Source organism: Camelus dromedarius, chromosome 8 (genome assembly GCF_036321535.1).
Source record: "Camelus dromedarius isolate mCamDro1 chromosome 8, mCamDro1.pat, whole genome shotgun sequence".
Lineage (NCBI taxonomy): Eukaryota > Metazoa > Chordata > Mammalia > Artiodactyla > Camelidae > Camelus > Camelus dromedarius.
Window position 1 is genome coordinate 53,942,514 of NC_087443.1, and position 23,581 is coordinate 53,966,094.

General features: G+C 36.1%; 1 protein-coding gene across 3 annotated transcripts in view; it reads left to right on the forward strand.

The window, feature by feature from the left end:
- Positions 1–23,581, forward strand: part of TBC1D12 (TBC1 domain family member 12) — a 74,507-nt gene continuing 50,926 nt past the window's right edge. The window contains exon 1 of one of the 3 annotated variants that reach the window (XM_064488236.1): positions 1–1,096. In XM_064488236.1, the coding sequence (XP_064344306.1) occupies positions 144–1,096 (953 nt within the window). In that variant the 5' untranslated portion in view covers positions 1–143. The remainder of the gene's footprint in view (positions 1,097–23,581) is intronic. The other 2 variants (XM_031461413.2, XM_031461412.2) reach the window with 2 other exon arrangements.

The window sequence follows — 23,581 nt, forward strand, 5'->3', positions numbered from 1 at the left end:
GCCCGAACCCTGGGAGGGAGGGGTGGGTCTGGGAACGTTGCGGCGGCAGCCGCCGCGGTCCCTACACCCAGGGCTCTTCCTGGGCCGAGCCTGCGCCGGGGAGTCTTCCGCCGCCTCCTTGGGCGGCGCTCGGCCGGTCCCAGATGGTGGGTCCGGAGGATGCCGGAGCCTGCTCGGGGAGAAACCCCAAGTTGCCCCCTGTGCCGGCGCCCGAGCGCGCGGGCCTGGACGGGAAGATGATTCGAGCCACGGGCGGCTTTGGCGGAGGCGTCGGCTCTGTGGAGCCCCCGGAGGAGGAGGAGGAGGAGGAGGAGGAGATGCCGCCGCCTCAGGAGATCCTTCGGCGTTACCTCGCAGCGGACGGGGGGCAGCTGGAGCCCGGGCTGTGCTACTGTCCGCTCCCCGCCGGCCAGCCCCGCGTTCCGCCGCCCTTGGCAGCGCCGCGCTCGGACGCCAGCCCGCCGGACGCGGGCTCCAGGCACCGCGGCGAGGAGGCGGCGGATGCCCGCGCGGCGCGGCACGGGGGCATGACCAACGGGGACTCGGGCTTTCTGCCGGGCCAGGACTGTCGCGACCTGGAGGAGGCTCGCAGGTTGGCCCTCGCCGGCGGCCGGGAACCCCGCCACCACCGCCTCCGCCTGGAGGAGTCGGCCGACGAGGACGCGGACGGCGCGGGCAGCCCGTACGACTGGGCCGCGCCACTCGAGGACCCGCTGCGGAGCTGCTGCCTGGCGGCGGCGGACGCTGACGAGCCCGAGGGAGAGGGCAGCGGCTCGGGGGGCAGCCCGGCCAGCGATGGCAGCGGCAGCGAGTTCTCGGAGCCGCCAGGAGCTGGCGCCGGGAGTCCCGCAGAGGGCGCGTCCCCCGTCACCTCGGCCGAGAGGACTAGCGGGGGCGAGGGCGCCAAGCAGCAACTCGGCTTCTCCGACGTTCACTCGAACTCTCGGAATACGTTCGAGGTGAGCCACCGCAAGAGCGCCCGCGACCACCTGCCCCCGGCGGGGCCGCCGGTGCCCTCGCCTGCCGCGGAGCAGGGGCCCGCGGGGACCTCCGCCCGGGCTCGACGGAGTGGCGGCTTCGCCGACTTCTTTGCCAGGTACAGCGCAGGCTACGCCGGGGCTCGGGGCGGGTTCCGGGCCGGGGCCGGGGCCCGGGCCGAGGCCGAGGCCCGGAGCTGGCGGAGAGAGGGTGGGGGCCGCCTCCGCGCCGGCTCTCGCTGGAGTTAGGACTGAGCTTTGATTTGTCACCCGGGGAAGAGGAACTGGGTCTGCATTGTGTTGTGGATCTGTATAGAAGTTGTGAGTGCGGTGAGGAGCGAATCTTTCTGTTCCCTTGTCCACTGGAGGCTATACCTGCCAATCACACCTGGTTTCTGTGTATTCAGGTCCTGTCCTGCCAGCGTGTTGGTGCCATCTACAGTTTTGCCTTTTCCGGAAAAACAGACAACCTTTGTCCCCATTTTTTTTTTTTTTTTTTTTTGGTTTAATTGTACTACAAGGATTCCCGGGGCGGGGGGGGGTTGTGGTATGTGTGTAGGGGTGCGGTTGTGAAAGAAAGGGAAGTCATTTTGCACAGCTATTTGCGTGGCGTCCAAATCCATTCAAGTAGTTTGGGAATTCTTGAAATTAGAAATGGTTGTGTTTCATAGTGTTAAACAGTTTGTTTCAGTGGCCTTTATTAAAATGGTGTTTAGAATTTGTGCCCAGCCTATATAGCCAAATTACTATGACGTTTTATCTAGAAAATCCCTCTTTACTTTTTGCCAGATAGGCCTCTACTTTTTTAAAGCAAGTTTTAAGTATTTTATGATGTTGTATGTATATGTGATTTTATCTGCCGTTTTTGAAATTAAATTGTGGTGCTGGACATTGCAGATTTCAGAATGGGGCTTTGATAAGGATAAGTAAGCAGTTAGGAAATACTCATCTTAATGCACATTGTTAATGAAAAAATTTCCTTTGAGTCAGATTTTAACACTTTTTTTTTTAAGGTCTCCAGGCAAATAGGAAATTGTTCCCAACCTGTAAAATCCTCCCTTTCGAAGTTCTTTCTCCTCTGTTTTTGTTCCCTTTTCAGAGATCTTTACAAAAACCAGAAATAAGAGAAAAACATATTCTACAGCTCAACTTTTAGAGAATTATACAGTTCGGATGCATATTTTGTGATTGCAACTTCTTATTCCTTTTTCCACTTTATTATCCCTTATTTTTCCTGCTTGTATAAACTTACAAAGAAATTATGAAGTTGTTTAAATCAAATTGGGAAATCCTACTTACGTCTTACTCATAGGACAAAATATATAGTAGTTAGATATGAATTTGTGCCCACAGTTGCAAAGATATACTTAAAGCTTGTGGTGGCAATATTTTAAAAGCTCGTAAGTTAAGTTTACATATTTGTGACTTTGTGAAACCTTTGGCTGTTTATTGGTCATGTTTTGATGTCAGGTGTCAGGCAGTTTCAGACCTGGAAGGGGCTTTGGAGAGCACTGATTGAACCAGTACCCAGAACTTGCTCTGTGCCACCCATTGGGAATAGAGGTGATTTAAGCAGTGGTCCATGACTTGGAGGTGGAGTGCAGGCTAGTGGGGATTAAGTTTGAAGACAGATACTATACATGTATTGCAATATTTGAAGAATAACAAAGCAAATCTATTATAAGAAGCTTTTAGATTAATAACAGTAGGCAGGAATTTTGGTATAATTCTAGAAAATTGTCTTAACCTGTAGACTAATAGGACTTTAATTAACATAGCTGGTTGACGTTCATATGGCCACACTTTTCATGTGTATCAGAGCACTGGATATGAAGTCAGTAAACTTAGGTGCCGGAATTCAATTTCTCTAAGCTTCATTTTTGAGATCTGAATGTCAGGATTCTAGGTGTCTTTTCTTCCTTTTATATAACATTCTTGGGAAAGGGCAAAATCAGACAGAGGCACAGTTTTTCTTGTAGCATTTAGTCAAAACCTTAACTGGATTCTGAAAACCTTAAAGGCAGAGACTGACATTCATTTCTAAATCTACTTACAATACATAGTGCTAGTATGAAGAATCCCACTCAGATTGTGTTGAAGTGACAACTTTCATGGACTCTCTCTCTTTACTTTTTCCTAGGTAGGCTACTTTTGAACAAATCTTCCACCCCTAGACAAAATGATCGGCAATTTCCCTTGTTCCTACAACCTAAGAGGTTTTTTTTTCCTTCCTGTGTACAGTTGTCATTCTTAATTCTGAAGCCCAGGTGAGGGTTTCCTTTGGTGATACCTTTTTCTAGGATGCATTCTTGTTCTTGGGTGCAACCTCTGCCCTCACTTCATTTTTTGGTGAAGAATCTGTCTAAAGAAGGTAGTTTAGTTAGCTAATGGCAGAGCTGGGATTAGAACCAGAATTTCTGATTTTCAGTCCAGGAATTCGATCATAACTTCTGTTCACCTGCGACTCTTTTCTTTCCCATCTGATTATCCTCTCTATCTTTACCTTCTTTACACTTCTTCTCTTTCCCTTAACTGGGCAAAATGTCCGTAACAAATATTTAAAAAGAATATTTTCGTGTTTGTTTTAACATAAGTAAAGAGAGGAGAACATTTTATAGTAATGTATCTACATTACTACAGAATTATATTCAATCAGAACACATTTTTGATAGTAGCTTCACTGAGTACGGTAGAAATAATGTAGAAGAAAAAGGAATTTGGTCCAGGATGGGACTGCCCTCATTATCTCCGGCTTGCCCTCCCTTCCAGATGAAGTGAGTTGTATTTCAGTCCCTGTTGGGGGCTTGCCTCCACTTCACCTGGGCATCTCTCTGTGTTTATGGTGACTTGACTTTGGGAGCCTTGAGGTAACATTCCCTTAGATCCTTGGCCCTTTCCTGTCTATGTAAGTTTTGAAATACTAGGTGAGTACCACTACCCTCCACTGTCCCCAACTCAGCAGTGAGAAGAAGATGAAAGTCAAACAAAAACTCTTGTGTTTCCAGGCTAGCTTTTGTTCCTCAAGGATCTGTTTATTACTGTATTTTGAAAGTAAAGTAGCTTTAAACCATTTTTATGTGTCCTTAAAGGAAATTCATGTCTTTTATCTATTTATTTATTTTTATTGAAGTATTGTTGATTTACAATGTTGTGTTAGTTTCTGGTGTACAGCATAGTGATTCAATTAAACATTATTTTTCGTATTTTTTTCCATTATAGGTTATTACAACATATTGACTATAGTTCCCTGTGCTATATAGTGGAACTTTGTTTATAGCATATTTATATCTTAATTGTTTTCAGACTATAGTTGTTTATTTTTTAAGTTGATACACTCTTTATAGATGTATTTTTAAAAGCCATTCAATACTTTTGAGGCTTGTTCAGATTGCACTGGTAGAATTACTGTTATTTAGAAACATGGGTATCTATCTGTCTGTCTGTCTCATAGTGTTGATAGCTTTTTACAAAGTCTTCATGGTGAATCACAAGAATTTAGTGGCTTAAAAGGACATAGCTAAGGTAAGGAAGAAAGTACTGAAGTTTTTTTCCTTCTATTTGAAAAGAAAATTGACTTTATAGGTGCTGGAACAGAGATCCATGTAGTTTTCCCTGTAATTACTGACTTCTGAAACTTCCTAAATGTTGTTGCAAAAAAATTTATTTATGGAGCTCTTTTTACTACAGGTAGGCTGAATAGGGAAGACTAAAGGCTCATTTAGTGATTTCTTTTCATATCTAGGCAGTCTTCATGCTCTCCAGCATGAAAATTGTTGAGAATATTTGTTCTTTTTATTATGATATTGAGAATTAAAGATTCCTAACATTTATAATTTTTCTTAATTTAAGGCTCTCAGAAACAAAAAAATCAACCACATTTTTTTTTCCTACTCAGAATTTATACTAGTTGACTAAATCATAATTCACGTGACTGAGCCATCATAGACCTGTGTCAGATAGGGCTCCTATATTTGCAATGTGTATTCCTCCCAGTCAACTGAAATAAAAAACTACAGTTTCAAGACCAGTTTCTCAAAAAAAATCCCTTTTCAGCATCTCAATAAAGAAAAGGCAAAATATAAAACTTCTGATGAGTATTAAGATTTTTATAGCTCCCCAAAGCAAACAGTTCTTTAATGCAGGTGTGTTATAATTATAAGGAGAATGAGAAGTATCTTGATCTGAATATTAACTTTTTGTTAATACAAAGATTATAAAAATAAATGCAAAATATTCATTAATGTGTCACTAACGAAACTCTGCTGGACATTACTTATATATTAATAATATATTAATGTAATTAAGATGTTTAAAATTTTAAAGAGCTGAAAAGAATGTGTAATTAATTGCTCTAGAATAAAAATAAGAGTCTTAGGATTTTAGAGTGTTGTGAAGCTACCCATTATAATATTAGATTGGGGAGCTAATGGCTGAAGAGTTTTTTTTTTAATCTTTTGTTTGTGTTTGACCCTCTCCCCTACTCAGATCCAGCATTTTCTTAAAAAACAAACTAACCAACCATGAAACTCTAGATATCTACACTAAACCATTGGAAATACAGCATTGGTTCAGAGACTTCACCTTAGAAGTTCATTCATGGTTTTAAGGTGTGCGATGTGATCATTTAAATATAAATAAAGTAGAAAATACTGGTAAACTCCAATTTTTGTAGGATGAAGATAATTTTAAGCATTCAAACATATTATTTTGAAGTGCTAAACTAAATTGACTGTTTAACAATAAACGCCAGGAAGCAAAGCAGACTATTATTCTAATATTAACTTGGAGTTGTTTAGTAGAAATTTTCTGAACAATTCAAAATGGACATGGAGATTTACTTTTTATTTTTTTAACTGCTTTTAATTTTAGAATAGTTTTGTATTTACAGAAAAGTTGAAAAGGTACTACACAGAGTTCTGGTATACCCCTTTAACAGTTCCTCTGTTGTCAGCACCACATAACTGTGGTATATTTGTCACAACTAAGAAACCAACATTTGTACATTACTACTAGTTAAACTTTATATTTTATTTGGCTTAGAGATATTTACGAGAAGAGTTTTATTTGGGGAGCAGTTGTGTTTTACTATAAAATCAGAAATGTTTAAAGTAGAAGGAATTTCAAGAATCACTGTATTCACCCTTTAATACTCTATGGGAAATCAGTGATGCTGTCATCAGAGAAATCTTTTATTGGTTAGACATCACCTAGTGAGGTGGTATTAGTTTAATATTGGAAATGAGTTAGACATGGTAATGAATTGTTCCTCAGGTGATCTAGAGCAATGGTTTTCAAGGCTTTTTCAGTTCAGAGTATTTATGGCAACATTCAGTAGTTTTAACAACCAATACCTATTTGCCTCTAGAAAAAAATGTAAAAATATATCTTAATTCTACATAATTTCAGTTTTTCCAAAATTATTTTCATAGTTTCCTTTACAAGGTGTTTTTCTTTTTTTGATTCTTGAAATATTCTTGTGACATAAGAAGGGTAGGGTTTATTTTTATTTTATAGTTATTTTCCCAGAGTCAGATAATTAATTAAAAAATCAGACTGAACTATACATGTGATTCTTAGGGTTTGGAGCTAATATGTTGATTTCTTTGAATTGTAAGAAGTTTATGAATGGAAATGTAGCTTTTGGTGTAGTGAAAATACTACTGGCTTGAGAGATAAGAACCTTGGCTTTTGTCCTGGGTAGCTTGCCCTACACATTAAGTAATGTGTGACCTTGGGCAAATCATTAAATTTCTAGACTTCAGCTTCCTCATCTGTGAAATTAGGAGATTCAGAGTCCCTTTTAGCTCCAGTACACCGTGATATTGCACAATTCTTTTGCACTCACTTTTGTAGACTTCAAATATTTGTTGGCTAAATACGATAAATGTGAACTGAGTTAAAGAGGATGCTTTTTTAAAAAGCATGTTTTTTATCTTTAAAATGAGAAGGTTGCCAGACATAGAAATATCCCCTTCCGCATTATATTCTACCTTGAACATGCTAAACATCAGTGATTTGTTAGTTTCTCATATGTAGAAGTACAGAGAAGCAGCTCTTTTTTTTTTTTCTTTAGCAAATCGTAGATTTTTTTTTCCTTATCATTTTTTTTGGAGTAGGAAAGAGAGAATAGAATAATAAGTAAATTCTAGTTAATCAGTGAACTGGAATTTGAGACTTTAGATCATGAGTTATTTCTCAAAGGTTGCCAGTGTTCCACATTGGAGAACTAATAGCCTAGTGCAGTAGTTCCTGGCCTTTGTCAAAATCACCTAAAAGCACATTTAAACAAATTAGATTCTCTTGAATTCACAACCCCTACCTAGTCAGATTCGAGGGACTTGCTTTTGGCAGGTGGCATCTTCAAACCATAGGCTACAGTGTGGTGGTTAAAGTTGGTGATTCTAGAGATAGACTGCCTGGGTTTGAATTAGCTTACTAGCTGGGTGATTATGGACAAGTTACTTGACCTCTCTGGACCTCAGGCAACTCATTTGTAAAATGGGGATAATAGTAATAACCTGCCTCGTGGGATTGTCATGAGGGCTAAATGAGGTAATATTCTAAGTGCCTTGTATTTATTATGTGGCATATGGTGAAGATTCCAGTGTTTTTATCCAAACTGCAGAAGACCACCACAGCCCCTTCCCCCAACTCCATCACTGAAATGCAGTGTTTTAAAGAAAGGAAGAGATTGGAATGAATTTTTTGTGTACTACCTGAAGAAACATTGCACAACTTGTGTAGTAGATTTTAAAATTTAATTTGTATTTGGGATTGTATGGGTGTTAAAATGGACTCTGGTTTGGTGGTATAAACTTTCCAGAAGTCTTGAAGCTTTGACTAAAAAGCAAATCAGAGAAGAAACTGAAAGGAGGGAATGTTGAGAAAGATTAAAATATTTGTATCTTATTGTTTTAAGGAATTTTTACAGGGAGGCAAAGCCACTTTTTAAGTTTAAATTCAAGAAATATTTAACTTGGCTTACTCATACATTTTATACTTAGTATGCTGTGGTAGGAAAGCTTTAGGGAAAAGTGGAAACATTTGGAGATTTTAGAGGTGATACATCTGTTACCTATCTCTAAATGTACTATTCAGAAAGGGAAAGCCAAACCTTTTTGAGTTGGCTTATTCCTTAGGAACACTATTAGCTACAATAAAAGATGTCCCCAGGTGGTTCTGGTTGGTAGATACTTAGACCCTAGTCAGTAATTATTGAACATTGAACATTAGTGTTTAAAATTATCGGGGGAGGGGGGGCGCGGGGTAGGGGTTAGGAATGCAGATTCCTTGAGGTGGTCTTCCTCGCCTTGATTCGGTAGCTCTTGGGTGGAGCCGAACAGGAATCCATATATTTAACAAGGATTCTCAAGTGATTCTGATGCAGGTGGCTCCCAGACTATAATTAGTGAAATACAGTTCACCCGTCCATGAACAACAGGGGTTTGAGCTGCGTTGGTCTATTTATACGTGGATTTTTTTCAATAGTAAATACTGCAGTCCTACACCATCCTTGATTGATTAAATCCGTGGATGCAGACCACAGATACGGAGGGCAGACTGTAAAGTTATACTTGGAATTTTGACTGTGTGGAGGGAGGGTGCTCCTAATCCCTGGGTTGTTCAAGGGTCAGCTGTAATTATCAATAAGCAGGTCTACTCAGGTAATAACTGAAAGAAGGTACAACATACATTTATAGCTCAGATTGCTTTATTGATTAGAATTGGGTCATATTTGGATACTATGTAATTGATGAGTATAGAGAAACAGTAAAGAATAGATATAAATACAAATGTAGAAGTATTTTGCTAACTTTCACTAGGTTGAGAAATTATCTCTGCTTAATTAAATCTGTTTCCTTTTCATTAGTGGGAGAGGTCTTTTACTTTCTTTTATGTGGTCTAGATAGCCATGCTTACCTGTTATGTGAAAAGTTTAATTACAAAGCCTTTATTCAGGTCTCTTCAACGTGCAGTCATAACTTTACCTCTCCTTATTTATAGTTTATAAAAAAAAGTATTAATTTTCCTTCCTTCCACTGGTAGTTATAATTCTTTTCCATGCCTTTAAGAAAAAATCCTGCACGTTGCACATGGCTTATCCCCTCTCCAGAATTTGCTGCTTCAGCCTTTCTTGCACTTCTTATTTCTGTGGCAAAAACAAGAGAGGAAAACCCATGTGACTGTCTGGGTTTTCAGCAGGCTCTTTCCTGCAATTAAGAGAAGTTTACCTTAGAAAACCAAGCTACAACTCATGTTCCTACTTAGAGCTAGTTTGAGAGTAAACTTGATAATATGTTTAATTTACCTTTTAATTTGACTTTTCATTTTCTTTCTAATTTGAATTTTATTTTGGGGTACATTTCTTGGTTAAAAAATATTTCTTTCTCCCTGTCCCTAACCCCACACGGATTAAACATTTTAAGTTTGGAACTGTACATGATAGTTTTGAAATCAGATTCTGTGCTATTTTCTCATATTTTTCCAAATACTGTAATATATGACTACTCATCATACACTTAGAATTTCCAAATCTGGTTTTCATCTAGACTGTTTGTAGTCATTTTCTAGTTAAGTAGGGGAAATACTTTTCTGCTCTTATCCCAGGATAAAGTTATTCAAAGACTACAACAGTATAGTGGGGTTTTGTTGTTGTTAGAAAAACATAAAATACTCATATTATCTGCTTTTGAAATGTAAGACAGAGAATATAAAATAAAACTAACTATAAATGCTTTATTTTTATACTATTTCAGCTAAAATGGAAAAAAAAAGATAAAATCAGGTTTTTGAAGGTTTGACTAGAGGCAGGAGAAACTGTTAAGAGAGTTTGAACAGATTTATACAGAGAAAAATTGCTGGAGAGAATAAATATTAGCTGGAAGTTAGCTCTGTAATTGGCCTGTGGGCTTCAGAGTATTACTACAGATTAATTCCATGTTTATTTTTCTACTCTACTTACCTTGATGCCTTTGTGGATGTGTCTAGCAACTTCTTAAAGATAGCAGCTTCTTCCCCTAATATCCCCATCCCCTCATGGCTTCCTAATAGGTTATATTGTGCAACGGAAATATTTTTAATGACAGGTTGTATATGTAAGATTTAATTTAGACTTTAAAAATTTAGGTTGTTAGTATGACAGATTCACATATTAAAAAGCACATGTATCAGAGTGTAAGATAAATGCAATATACAGTTTTACACCAGGTATTCTTACCTGAGCTCTAGTGCTAAGAGGCAGATTTCTCCTACAAGCACCATGGTAAATCTAGCAAATAAGTAAATCTCTTTTGCCCATGAGGAGAAAATTAATTGTTCAATATCAGGAATATATATCGTATAGAAATTTAGGTTTGAAGGTAAGTTATTGAAGTTTTATGTCAGTGAAAGATCTCAACTGAGTATTTCTGTGTTTTTGAGAAGCAATAAAATGTAAGTCGCTTTGTTTGCTTGTATGGCTCTCGACACTTCTCACTTCACTCCTATTGGATTGACTTTTTAATTTCATTGGTACTACCTAGAATTAAAGAGATTGATAATCCTTGTGTGTTGTTCGGAAAACAAAAGATTTGTTGTGACTCATAATTGGGTATCAAGCACCAAAATCTGTTATCTAAAGACTAATAAAATAAAACTTTTGATAGATAATATTTGTATAAGATAATCAGCACAGTAATTGAATGTACAACCAGAGATGTCCATCTTTGTGATATTCTTCCAGAAGCACATTAATACTGTCGAGATTGCAATGCTAGGACGGTGATTAACTTTGAAAATTGGGCATACTAATAAAATAACTGAGAATTATACCACATGAAGGAAAAATTTTAGAAGATAACCACTGTAAAATGTTCTTGATTGAAGTAACAACCAGCTATACATTTTAATGAGGAAGTAAGATTGTTTTTCTCCTATATAAGAAATACAATGTTTTGATTTAGTTGTCCATTTGATGGAACCATACATAACACCATGTGAAAAAAAAAGTTACCTCTGTCAGGAGAGGTATTTCAGCTATGCTGCTGCATACCTTCAGTTCAGGTCAGATGAACAAAATGTCAACCAAACAAAACAAAATAACAATAACCCTAAAACTAAGAGTGTCTGCCTCTTTATTCTTAGAGACTTTAGGCATCTGAGATGTTGTTTAGCCTCTGCTTGAATTCTTTCACTAATAAGGAGCTCAGTTTCCTTAAGGCAGCCTATTGAGGATATTAATTGTTAGAAGGTTCTTTATGTGGAAGCACAGTGTATCTCTTTGTAATGTGCCTGGTCCTAATTTGCCCTTTAGAGCCACAAAGAACAAGTCAGTTCTTTTATGTAACCACTCTTCAGAAACTTAAAGATTGCTACTGAATCTTTTTGTTTGTTTTTGGATCCTCTAAACTAAGCATAAACAGTTCTTATAAGTTAGTTTGCCATTTTCTTACCATTTATTCATTCAGCAGATGCTGTAAACCCTGTTATACGAGGTGCTAAGAAATTAGATACTCTATTTTATTAATAAACTTAAGATGAGAGAATCATGTAAATCAGTACTTACAATATTACCTGATTAGTGTTAGAAAAGAAAATACAGGGATGCATCAGTAGCACTGAAGAAGTGATTGACTCTGGGATGAGAAGTTAGGGAATTCTTCACAGTAGATGAAACATGAATGCTTGTTTCTTTGCTTATGAGGAGGGTTTGGATTGGAATGAGGCTGAGGCCAGCACAGGCACGTAACAGCATATGCAGAATTATATGTGAAATAGCACAGCACTTTTGGGACTGGAGATACTCAGTATGACTACTCTTAGGGTTGGTGAGGTGGAGTGTCAGAAACTGAGGCAAAAAGGTTGGGGCTAAATTATGAAGGAGTTTGTATGTTAGAACTAAGTAGTTTGAATGGATTCCATGAGAGGTGGCAGTGCATAGACCTTTGATGGATTTTGAAAACAAGGGCAACATGCTTAAGATTGTGTTTTAGAACAGTGACTCTTATAGCAGTGTAGCAGATGATTTGGGACTTGAGAAACTGAGGCTTGGGTACATTCGTGGTAGTTTATTGGTCCTTGTCAGTCTCTTTATTAAAATGAGATAGCCAGATTGTTGATGTAAACAACATTAAATTCAGTCCCTGTCAGAAGAGGTAGCTCACAGTAGCCTTTTTGTGAAGCTCTCATGAATGTAAACTTTGAATCTGGTTTTTGTTTTGAGGGAAATGGGATGATACAAAAATGGAGAATCATGTGAAAAATTATGTCTACCATGTTTTATAAGGAATTTGATGAGGGAGAAAGAGCCAGAATAGCTGTTAGGCCAGTCCCCCGTCCCCCCCTCCCCCACCGAATTGAAATATAGATGATTTACAATATTATACTAGTTTCAGATGTACAACATAGTGATTCAATATTTTTATATATTCCATTTAAAGTTATTATAAAAATTGGCTATAATTCCTATGCTGTACATCACAACCTTGTATCTTATTTATTTAATACCTTTTAGTTTGTAGCTGTCGTGGATCAGAAAGGAAACAACTTCAGGGAAAACCCTGTGAGAGTAAAGTTGTGATAAAATCAAGTCTTTACCTCCAATACAACACAAGTTCTATACATTGCTTCTTAAAAATGAATAGTGGAAGAATCATCACCCATTTTTGAAGACTAAATGAGGTAAAGACAAAGTATAGAAATTGTACATCTGAAATATGTGTAGTTTACTGTACAGGAATCATACCACAATAAAGGTGTTTTTTGTAAAAAAAAAAAAAAAAGACCAAGTATTGAGACTTCCATAATTACTTGTATGTATATGTGTCTCTTCTGCTAAGGTGCAAACTCCCTGCAGATAGGAAGCACATCTTTTTTGCTTTTTTGTCTTTGCGTAGATATGTAGAGCTGTTTATATATAGGAATGCAAAGATTTATTGGATTAAATGCTTTTTAAAAAGTACCAGGACTTACATAGCCAAATGATTGGAACCTTTGAAGTTGTCACTCTGAAAGTAGTGGTACCATTTCTCAAAGTATGTTTGGTACCTGTCTCTGGGAGATGTTTCTGTGGGAGAGAAATCATTTGGGCCAATGTAAGATAGGACTGAAGAGTTGAACATTGGAGGGGAACTATCGCTGAAATAGGAAGCCAACTAAGCAAGTTCAGTTGTATGTTAACTGTAGTATTCTAATATTCTAGGTGTAATAGATTAATCCCCAGGCAAATAGACACGTAATATGTAAATAGTTGAAGTTTAAATAAACAACCATAAATGATCTCACCTCTGGTACTCTCTTGAAGGATTTAGTAAAGTTAGTGATGTGAGGGTCTGCCACCCCTGAATTTAGTCTTTTTTGGTTAGACCTAGCTATATCAATTTAATTTTGGTGAAGCCTACAACTCTTTTGTTAACAGTGTGTTTGCAAAACAGTCCATATTTAAAGGACTAACGTATAGATTGTGGTAAAATCCATGACACAGCATCTGCAATTGAGAGTGTTAAAGAAGTATCGAACTTTGTAAGTATTGCCTTAATGCTGTTGCCAGTTTGTATCCTTCATGCTTTTTCTACTTGTGAAGTAAATATTTTCTTTAGCTGTTCTAACTAGTAAAACAAATTACATATTTTCTCCTATTCTATGACTTGTCTTTATACTTTCTTGATAGTATCATTTGGTGCACAAAAGTAGAAACTTTTTATATTTGGTGTAATACAGTTCTAAGAATGTGTAACCAATTTAGTTTTTACTTTGAAAGGTAAGATGTGGCATAAAAAACAAATTTATGGTTACCAAAGGGGAGAGCGGGGGGCGGGCAGAGGAATAAATCAGGAGTTTGGAATTAGCAGATATACACTACTATATATAAAATAGATAAACAACGAGGCCCTACTGTATAGCACAGGGAACTATAATCAGTATCTTATAATAACCTATAATGGAAAATAACCTGAAAGACATTATATATGTATAACTGAATCACTTTGCTGTACACCATTGTAAATCAACTATAGTTCAATAAAAATTTAAAAAAAAAAGATAAGATGTGTATATAGCTATCCAGAGCACAGAGGCAGGAAGGTAGAGAATGTGTGAAAAAGAGTACAGTTTGGCTAATATGTTAGGGTTCATATGTTAGTTTTAAGGAACAGAAGCCCACTTAAGCTACCTTAAATGAAGAAGGTTTTATTGTAGGCATATAAAAGATGTCTTGTGCACATTCTGAAGATAGAAAATAAAATATATGTAAGTAAATAAATAAATAAATAAATAAATAAATAAATAAAGGGAAAAAAAAAGAAAAGAAAATATACTTGGGCTACAGATTACCTGGAATAGTGGTTTCTCTACCTTTCTAGAGATGTATGTTTTTTTCTTATCTCTTTTCTGTCTCTGGATTGTTCAGTGCATGATTTCTACCAGCAAAAGCCCTATACAGCTGTCCCAATTGTGCATGATTTATCTGCCATTGTTTGACTGACTCATTCTCTAAGTCTTCTATTTAAAAATCCTGGGAATCTGATTGTCTCAGCCTACATATTAATTTGTTCATATTTTATCAGCAGTCCAATTTAATCAGTATTGACTGAGGGGCAAGACCATGAAATATAAGTATGGCCACGTCAGGCTACTGCTTCAGTCAGGGTTAGAACAAAGGCTCTGTCAAAGAAATGGAAGTGGGTTGCAGGTATGCTAAAGCCATATGTATTTCTCCTAGTTGTGAAAAGGGTAGTAGGAAATAATGTTGGAAAAATAATTTGGGTCCAAATTGTGAAGATAAAGAATTAAAACTTTTCTGTAGATACTAAGGAGGGTTGAGGATTTGGAGACAAGAAATGAAATGCTCTATCTGTTTCTGCTTGTACGTTGAAGTTTATTCTAGCCAGAATGAGTTATAGGTCATTTTCCTCTTCTAATTTCAGTGCTTTATGGGGATTAGGGGAGGGATAATTACAAAGAGGTTACATGATGGAGTTTTTTGGGGGATAGTACAACTTTATATTGCCTCAATTGTGCTGGTAGTTACACAAATCTATACATACAGTAAAAACTGTATAACTGTATGCCAATATTGTTAGTTTAAAAAATAAAAATTTACTGAGTGTTTACCTTGTATGCAGGTATTGTGAAAGTCACACAAATTCACTTTCAATGCATTTATAGTTTCAAAGTAGCATTCAGATAAGTATGTAAGGTTAGCAACTAAAAAGTATAAGGAGAGAATAATTTGTAGGAGAAATGGCTTGGAGAGAGAAAGGTTCATAGAAATAATAGCTCACCAGACTGCACTCATACATTAGACTAATGCTATAGACTGAATGTTTGTGTCCCCCCTAAAATTCATATGTGAAACTTGATCCCCAGTGTGATACTATTTGGAGGTGGAGCCTTTGACAGGTGCTTAGATTGTGTGTGGAGCCCTCATGAATGGGATTAATGCCCTTATGAAAGAGGCCCATAGGAGCTTTCTCATGCCATCTGCCTGTGAGGACACAGTGAAAAGACAGGAAGCAGGCTCTCACCAGACCCTGAATCTGCTAGTGCCTTGATTGTAAACTTCCCAGCTTCTAAAACTATAAGAAAGAAGTTCTGTTGTCTATAAACCAGCAGTCTATGGTATTTTGCTGTAGCATCCATGAATGGATAAGAATTAAATCTGAGAACAGCAGTTACTTTTTTTCTCTGTAGCCCCCAAATTAGCAGACTTTTATTCATGCATGCAAGCACAGTACTAGGATACATTGGTTAATACAGAGCTCACAGTCTAGTATGGTGGCAACATTCTTACATTCTATAGCTTACATTCTACTGCAGAAAATGACAACTAAATAAGTTTTCAAAATTGTTTTGGCTATTCTACTTCCTTTGCCTTTCCATATTGATTTTAGAGTCAGCTTATCTGTATTTACAGATAATCCTTATTAATTAACTTGGGGAGAATTGACAACTCTGCTATGTTGAATTTTCCATCCATAGAATACATATATCTATAATTTTGGTCTTTTTAAAATTCCCTTCATCAGTGTTTTGTAGTTTTCAGCATTCATATTCTGCTCATGTTTTCTTAGATTTATATCTAAATATTTAATATTTTTGGAGCTGTTATGAATGATGTTTTTTTTAAATTTCAGTTTCTATTCATTGCTAGTACTGTATAGAAACATGATAGATTTTTGTTTACCTTATATCCGCTAAACTTACTTATTAGTTCTAGGAGCTTTTCTGTGGATTCATTGGGATTGTGTACACAATAATGTTGTCTGCAAATAGGAAACATTTAATTTTTTCCTTTCCAATCTGTAACACTTATTTTTATTGCCTTAAATTGTACTGGTTAGGACTTTCAGTATGATTTTAAGTGGGAGTGATGAGCGTGGACATCCTTACCTACTTTCCTATCTCTAAAACATTTAGTCTTTCATAGTTAAGTATGGTTAGCTGTAGGTTATTTTTGTAGATGCCCTTAATAGACTAGGGAACTTCCATTCTATTCGTAGTTTTCTGTTTATTTTTTTAAACCAAGAATGGATTTGGGATATTATCAACTGTATAAATTGATATGATCATGTGTTTTTTCTTCTTTAGACTGTTAATATGGTGAATTACATTGACTTTGGAGTTTTGAATGAGCTTTGCATTCCTGAGATAAATTGCACTTGGCCTTATTTTTCTTTTTACATTTTGCACTTTTTTTTCACTTAAAAAAATCTTTATTGAGTTATAATTCACATACCATACAACTCATCCATTTAAAGTGTATAATTCCTGAACTTATATATAAAACAGAAACAGACTCACAGATATAGAACACAGACTTGTGGTTGCCAGCGGGGAGGAGGGTGGGAAGGGATAAACTGGAAGTTTGAGATTTGCAGATACTGACTGGTATATATAAAATAGATAAACAAGTTTATACTGTATAGCACAGGGAAATATATTCAATATCTTACAGTAGCTTATGATGAAAAAGAATATGGAAATGAATATATGTATATTCATGTATGACTGAAGAATTGTGCTCTACACCAGAAATGGATACAACATGGTAAACTGACTATATACCTCAATAGAAAAAAGAGAAAAAAAAGAACTAGAAATGCAAAAAAAAAAATAAATTGTATAATTCAGTGATTTTTAGTATATTCACAGTTGCACAGTCATCACCACAATTTTGGAACATTTTTATAACCCTCTAAAAAAACATGTATTGATTATGAAGATTAAATATATGTGAAGATATTTTACTTTTATTGTAAACAAAAACACTAACATTACTTATTCATATAAGAGACATAAATGGAAAATGCAGCTAGTGGCAAATTCATATGTGGCTAGTTTTATTCATCATTATCAGTCATTATCTTGCCTTTCTTTTCCAACTTTATCTTAGGGGTTAAAAGAAATCCTGCCTCCTGGTGACTGGAATATTTAGCTCTTATTTTGCTGATGTTGTTCCTTGTTGCTGCCCATGTTCCTCTCCTAAAAGTTCTTTCCTTATCCTTCCTCTTCTGGTGGTTTCTGTCTTTCCTCTGAATGTGTTAGTACTACACTAGGCTTAAAGCAATGGGGATTCTCTTTGTGAAGCCTTTGATACATGGTGTAATTAGTATGCAGCACAAAGCAAGAATACTTTTATAATTTTTTTCTTTTCTCTTTAATTGTATTCAGTTTTATTCTCTCCCTGCAACAAAAGAGTAAAAAATATATATATAAGTAAGATATTGCCTTAAATTCATTTACTAAAAGAAGTAAGACATACCATAAGGTGACTTGCTGACATGAGCACAGGTGGAAGAAGAAAATAGTTTATATATTTGAATTGTTTAAATGAATATCAAGAGGTATTTTGGCAATGTGTAAGATGAAAGAGATTAGGCATAGTTATGAAGCTCTTACACCTTGATTGTTCTGTGGAGGACATGAACAAGGTGGGTGTGGTTAGAAAGAAGAGGAACTATGCAAGAGACCTGGCTCCAACACTTAGTATTGATGTGACCTTGGGAAGTGGCTTGTGAACCTTTCTTGGGGGTTGGGGTGGGGTGGCACGTTGACTGAGAGTTTGATGAAAGCCATATACACTTGTCCAAGAAGAATGTTCATGAGCACATCATTTACTTCAAATTGTGCATACAGTTTGAGGAGGCTTATGGACCTCCTCTAGCCCATTCCTGTAGATTCACTGATTCTTGATGAAGATCCTTGGACTTAGTTACTCTCTAAGGTCCCTGGCAACTCTAAAGTACTTTAAAAAAAAATTATAACCTTGTATTTTCAGCATTGAAATTCTGTCTTTTTTTTGACGAAGAATAGATGATACTGAATTCTGGCCTTTTCTGATCGTTCTGATCTATGGCACTACTTAGGATAGTTAAGCAGTGTGTTGTAAATAAAATTCTCTTTTATTTTTTGAGTTTTAGGATTTGTAATAATGACAAATACAAGATCCAAAAACAGCCTGATAAAGAAAATTCTTGGAATTAAAAAAAAACTAAGTTATCTGGCCAAAAAACCCACTTTTTTTTTTTTTTTTTTTTTTTTTTTTTTTTGCTTATAGTGAGCTGAAAGTCTATTTCAAGTGAAAAGTGATTGAGGTTTGGAAAGAATTTAAGTAATCTTCATGCCAGATCTTTAATCCAAAATACTTAAGGGATGCCAAAGTACTGCATTTTAAAGAGACAGTACTTATACTTCTTTGAAATAATTATGTAGTCAACTGTGACATTCCATGTTCACTAGATAATGTTTTGTTTTTGGCCCTCTATTATACTTTGGGGAAACTTAAGTACAAAGTCCAGGAAGTTGCTGAGTTTCCAACAGTTCAACTTCTGCTGAGACAGAGTTTGAAGATCAAGTCATGATTTCTAATTTTTTCAGCTGATTTTACTCTTTTGATTAAAGTTGAAGTTTTTCCTGTTTGGGAAAGTATTCTAACCCCTTTTTAATGTATAACTCCATTTAAGAATTTATCTAATGAATCTGAAGAGTTAAATTAGTCATATAGATGTAAATATTAGGCAAAACCAATGTTTTTGTTTTGTTTTATTTTGTTTTGCTAGCACTGACAGAATTTTTGGCAGTAAAAAGATTCAGGATTAGGCAGTCAGTTTTCTGTAGTGTTAAATTTCACAATCTGAGAAAATATGGAATTTACATGGCTTTTGCCCAGATATACAAATGAGTATGCCAGTTCTTAAAGACCCAAGCACTGGAGGTTGTACTTTGGAAATCGTGAGGAGAGAACTTTACATGGTGTAAGTTTTGCCCTTTTTTGGTTAGCTGTATCCTTTAATATGGTGTAGTGAATATGACTCTTTTATATCATCTATAACTCTTTTCATGTGGTAAAAGAAATGAAATATTGGAAAAATGAAAAGACACAGATATGTGAAGCAAGTATTAACAAGCAAGAGTCATTCATCAACCTTTGTTATAAAAACCACTGAGAGAACGGTAGGTATTTTTTTCTTCTTTCTCTTTCTCTTCTAATCCCCACATCAATGTTTTCTTGGTGTGCCTCTTTTCTTTTTCTTTATGTTTTTAGCAATATAGAAACACTGAACTGCTATTTTTCAGCTGGTGTTGTTTCTTAAGTGGTGCAATAGATTTCCTCAATTTCTTTTTGTTACAAAGTGTGGGCACAAATTGTAGAGAGTGGGAAGGTGGTGTGTTTGTATCTCTGTATGTGTAGGTAGTTGTGTATGTGAATATAGTGTTGGTTGGGGCGGAGAGTAAATTTAACGGGGGAAAGATGGATTGCCACTACTATTACCTGTCCCCTATATATACTGACAAAAATGTGTCACAGAATGAAAAAAAAACTAGAAAACATAGTTTTTAATATTTTGAGGATTTCTGAAGCATAAGACACCTTTTAACTTACAAAAACTTGACTGTTGGGGTTGGGGAGAACCAGTAAATAACACCTGTTTATCAACCCATCTGGGTTTGGAATCAGTAGAGAAAAAGACATAGGGCAAAGATAAATGGGAACCTCAAAACATGAAATCTGGATTGAAAGACATGCCTTTGGGTTCAGTGGGCCTCCTAATACTTCACCTGAATTAAATTTATCCAGCTATTCCCTCACATAGCAGGCCTTTCCTGTGGAGTTGGGGGACAGAGGGGTGCAGAGGAAACAGCCTGCATATTAGAAAAGTAGAGCAAACTGCGTCTTCTCTGCTGATAGGTAGCAGTTGTCTGTCACCAAAATTTTAACCCAACAGGTGGAGATGAATCAGGGGGCAGGGAGAAGCTAAGGGCTCCCTGCCCCTCCCCTGAAACATGAAACAGACAGAATTAATGACCCTTCTCTTCAACACTGACATAAACCAGACTTTTTATTGTGGAGGTTATTTATTTCTTTTTCTTTTTCCCTTTGTATCCCTGCTAGTGATGGCAAGATTCTTCAGAAACTACATCCATTGAAAGACCTACTGTTGTTTGGTTTAAGCAGTTAGTTTTCTTTGACTTTAATTTTAGAAGTCCAGAATATCCTTATAAATTAATTTTGCATGTAAACACATACATACATTTTAAGTTTTTTTAAATGATACAGATAATTTCTAACAGTCCTTACTAAAAAATTTACGTATATTTGGCATTTTGGCTAGGATTTTTAAAGAGTTTTGTAACTTATACAGGTCTGATGTACAGTATTAATATGTATAGCTTCTAGTTTTTCAAACGAGAATGTGTTTGGTAGTAATTATAGTATCTAATTGTAGGTAAAGGTAAAGAGACATAACCACCCCCAAAGAATCTGTATAAAACCCTGCATATGGAGATTTTTCTTATCTGTAGTTATTGCTGTCCTTTGGTATAATTGCATCTTATACTGTGGTCTCCTCATTCTGTTGCTATGTCTGTGTTCTCAGCCAGGTCACATTATTGGAAGCTGTGATTCACAAGTTTGAAAAAAAAAATTTCTTATGCCTTTTTATTTTATGGTTACCCTGCTTTAATTAATTATACATATTATATATATAATATAACCCTACGTTTGTAGTATGGAAAATGAAGTGCTGTTTTTCCCTCCTCATAAGCACTACGTTGTTCATGCATTGTTGTGAGGAGAAAAACAATTTACAGGTTTTTAGATTTGAAACAATTAAAATTGTAGTTAAAGATCTGATTCTGGTCATTGATTAGAGTTGTTGGTAGCTTTGGAAAACAAACAAAACTGGTGGTTCATTGTAGACTTCCCCCTCCAGGAGCTAATTGTTAGTGTGAAGGCTTCTGACCTAATAACTACCTCAATAATCATAATGATTAAGACAAATTTATATATGTATGTAAATTAACCCTAAGAGGAGTTCTTAAAATCTGAGACGTTTATCAACTTTGGTCCAAATAAATATACTAAGCTTGTGGCAAAAGTAGATGTCTAACACTATGTAGGAAAAGGCTAAATTTATAGCTTCTAAACAATGGTGGATTTAGAATATGAAGTATTTTATTTGTTTTAGCTAGTGCTCTCATGTTACAAGGGATTTCCAATTTGGGACATAGGTTTATGTAACTTAATAAAAACTAGTGGGGTTTTTTTGACACATAGAAAAGAAAATATGTAATAGATATGTGAATTATGATGAACAGTATACATTGGTGAACCCTTTGTCCAATCTCAGAAATAGAACATTATCAACACTACTTTTGAGATATACTGCCTATGAATGTCTTACTATCCTGCTCACCCCTAAAAAGTGAATTCCTTTGATGTTTTAAGGAATAATTTTTGCCATGAAATTTTTGTTGTTACTTTATTATTTTTGAGCTTTATAAAAATGGTATACTGTGAACTCTTCTTCATCTTGCCTTTTTTTTTTTTTTTAACTCAGCTTTGTTCTTAAGAGTCATTGATTTGGATGGATGTAGCTTTGGTTCATTTTCACTGTGAAATAATGTTACATTTAATAAAATACCACAGTTTAAGTGTTCTAGTCTTCTGTCAATGAATCTCTGAATTGTTGAAAGGTTTTTTGCTCTTTTGAACAATGTTGCCTTAAATGTTCTTTTATATGTCTTCTAGTGTGCACATCCAGAACTTTCTCTAGAGTATGTAGCTAGAAATATAATGCTAGATGGTAATGTATGCAGTTGTTCTATAAGCTTAGGAATAAACGTGATTACACCAATGTAAATTCCTAGCAGCATTCCTTTCCCTCTAAATTTGGTATTATCAGTCTTAGTTTTTGCCAGTCCAGTATATAAAATACTATTCTGGTTTTAGTTTGTGAGCTCACCTATATTACCAATGAGGCAAAATATCTTTTGACAGATTTCATTATTTGCCATTTGTATTCCCTCTTTATATTATAGCTTTTGTCTTTTTTTCTATTAGACAGTTTGTCTTTTATGAAAATGATTAGTAAGGAGTTCTTTATATTTTTCTGTATCTTTTGCCATTTATATGTTTTGGAGTTTCTCCTTCAAATTTGTATCTTTTTGCTTTCTCTATAGTGCCCTTTGAACAGAAATCCTTAATTTTAATGTTGGTGATTTTATCCAGTTTTAAAAAGTGATTAGTGCTTTTGGGTTCTGTTTTTAGATTCTTCTTGTACTGTGAGGTTTTTTTTTAAAGTTTTCCTGTATATCTTTCTAAAACTTTTAAAAGTTTGCTGTAACTATTGAATCCATTGAGAACTGACACTTTTGTGTGGTAGGTGGTAGGAATTCAATTTCATCTTCCCTACATTGATAGCCAAAGGTCCCAGGACCACTTATTAAATGATCTATCCTTTCCTCATTGATCTGTAGTGCCACCTATTTCCATATATGCTTGGATGTGTCTCTGAGTTGTGTATTCTATTTCCATCAATCAATTTCTTTATCCCTAGGCCAATACCATACTGTCTTAAAAACCGTAATCATTGAATTAGAATATCTGGTAGGGCAACTCAGCCTTCACCTTTTCTTCAAAGTATTGTGGCTCTTTTTGTTACTTTTATTCTTTAATATAAATTTTAAAGTTTTTTTTCAAGTTCTTCAAAAACCTTGTTGGACTTATGATGGAGATTGCATAGAATCTGTAGATAAATTAAGGAATGATTGATAGTTTTATGATAGCATTTTCCTATCTATGGTCTATGTAATTAGGTCTTTTTAGATGTGTTTCAGGATGATTGTATCTTTTCTCCAAAAGATCTTTTAAAATTTTTGGTTAGATTTATTCCTAGGTACTTTATATTTTGTTGTTATTGTATCTCTTTCAACTTGTTTATTTTTAGCTGTTGTCAATGGATACAAAGACAAAATTTTGTTCTTTGATCTTATAGCTAACCACTTGCTAAACTAATTTAATACTTCTCCTTTGAAGCATTTCCCTGGTTGTTATAAGTGTATCTTATAATGTTCTGTAGTTCTAAAATAGTTCATTCCAATTACTCTTTGTGGCTCAGTTTTTACTTTGGTGAAGGGACTGATTTCTAGATCTTCCTACTCCTCCTTTTGTGTCAGTGATGTCTTTAGAAGTACAAATGTTTTAAATTTAAGCCTGGTTCATCTTTTTTTTTCTTTTATATATCATGCTCTTTTTTTTGTCACGTTCAAGAATTCTTCAAATAAATCATGGTGACAAAGTTTTTCTCCTGTGTTTAGCATGGTTGGAAGTCAAACCTTTGGAGTGG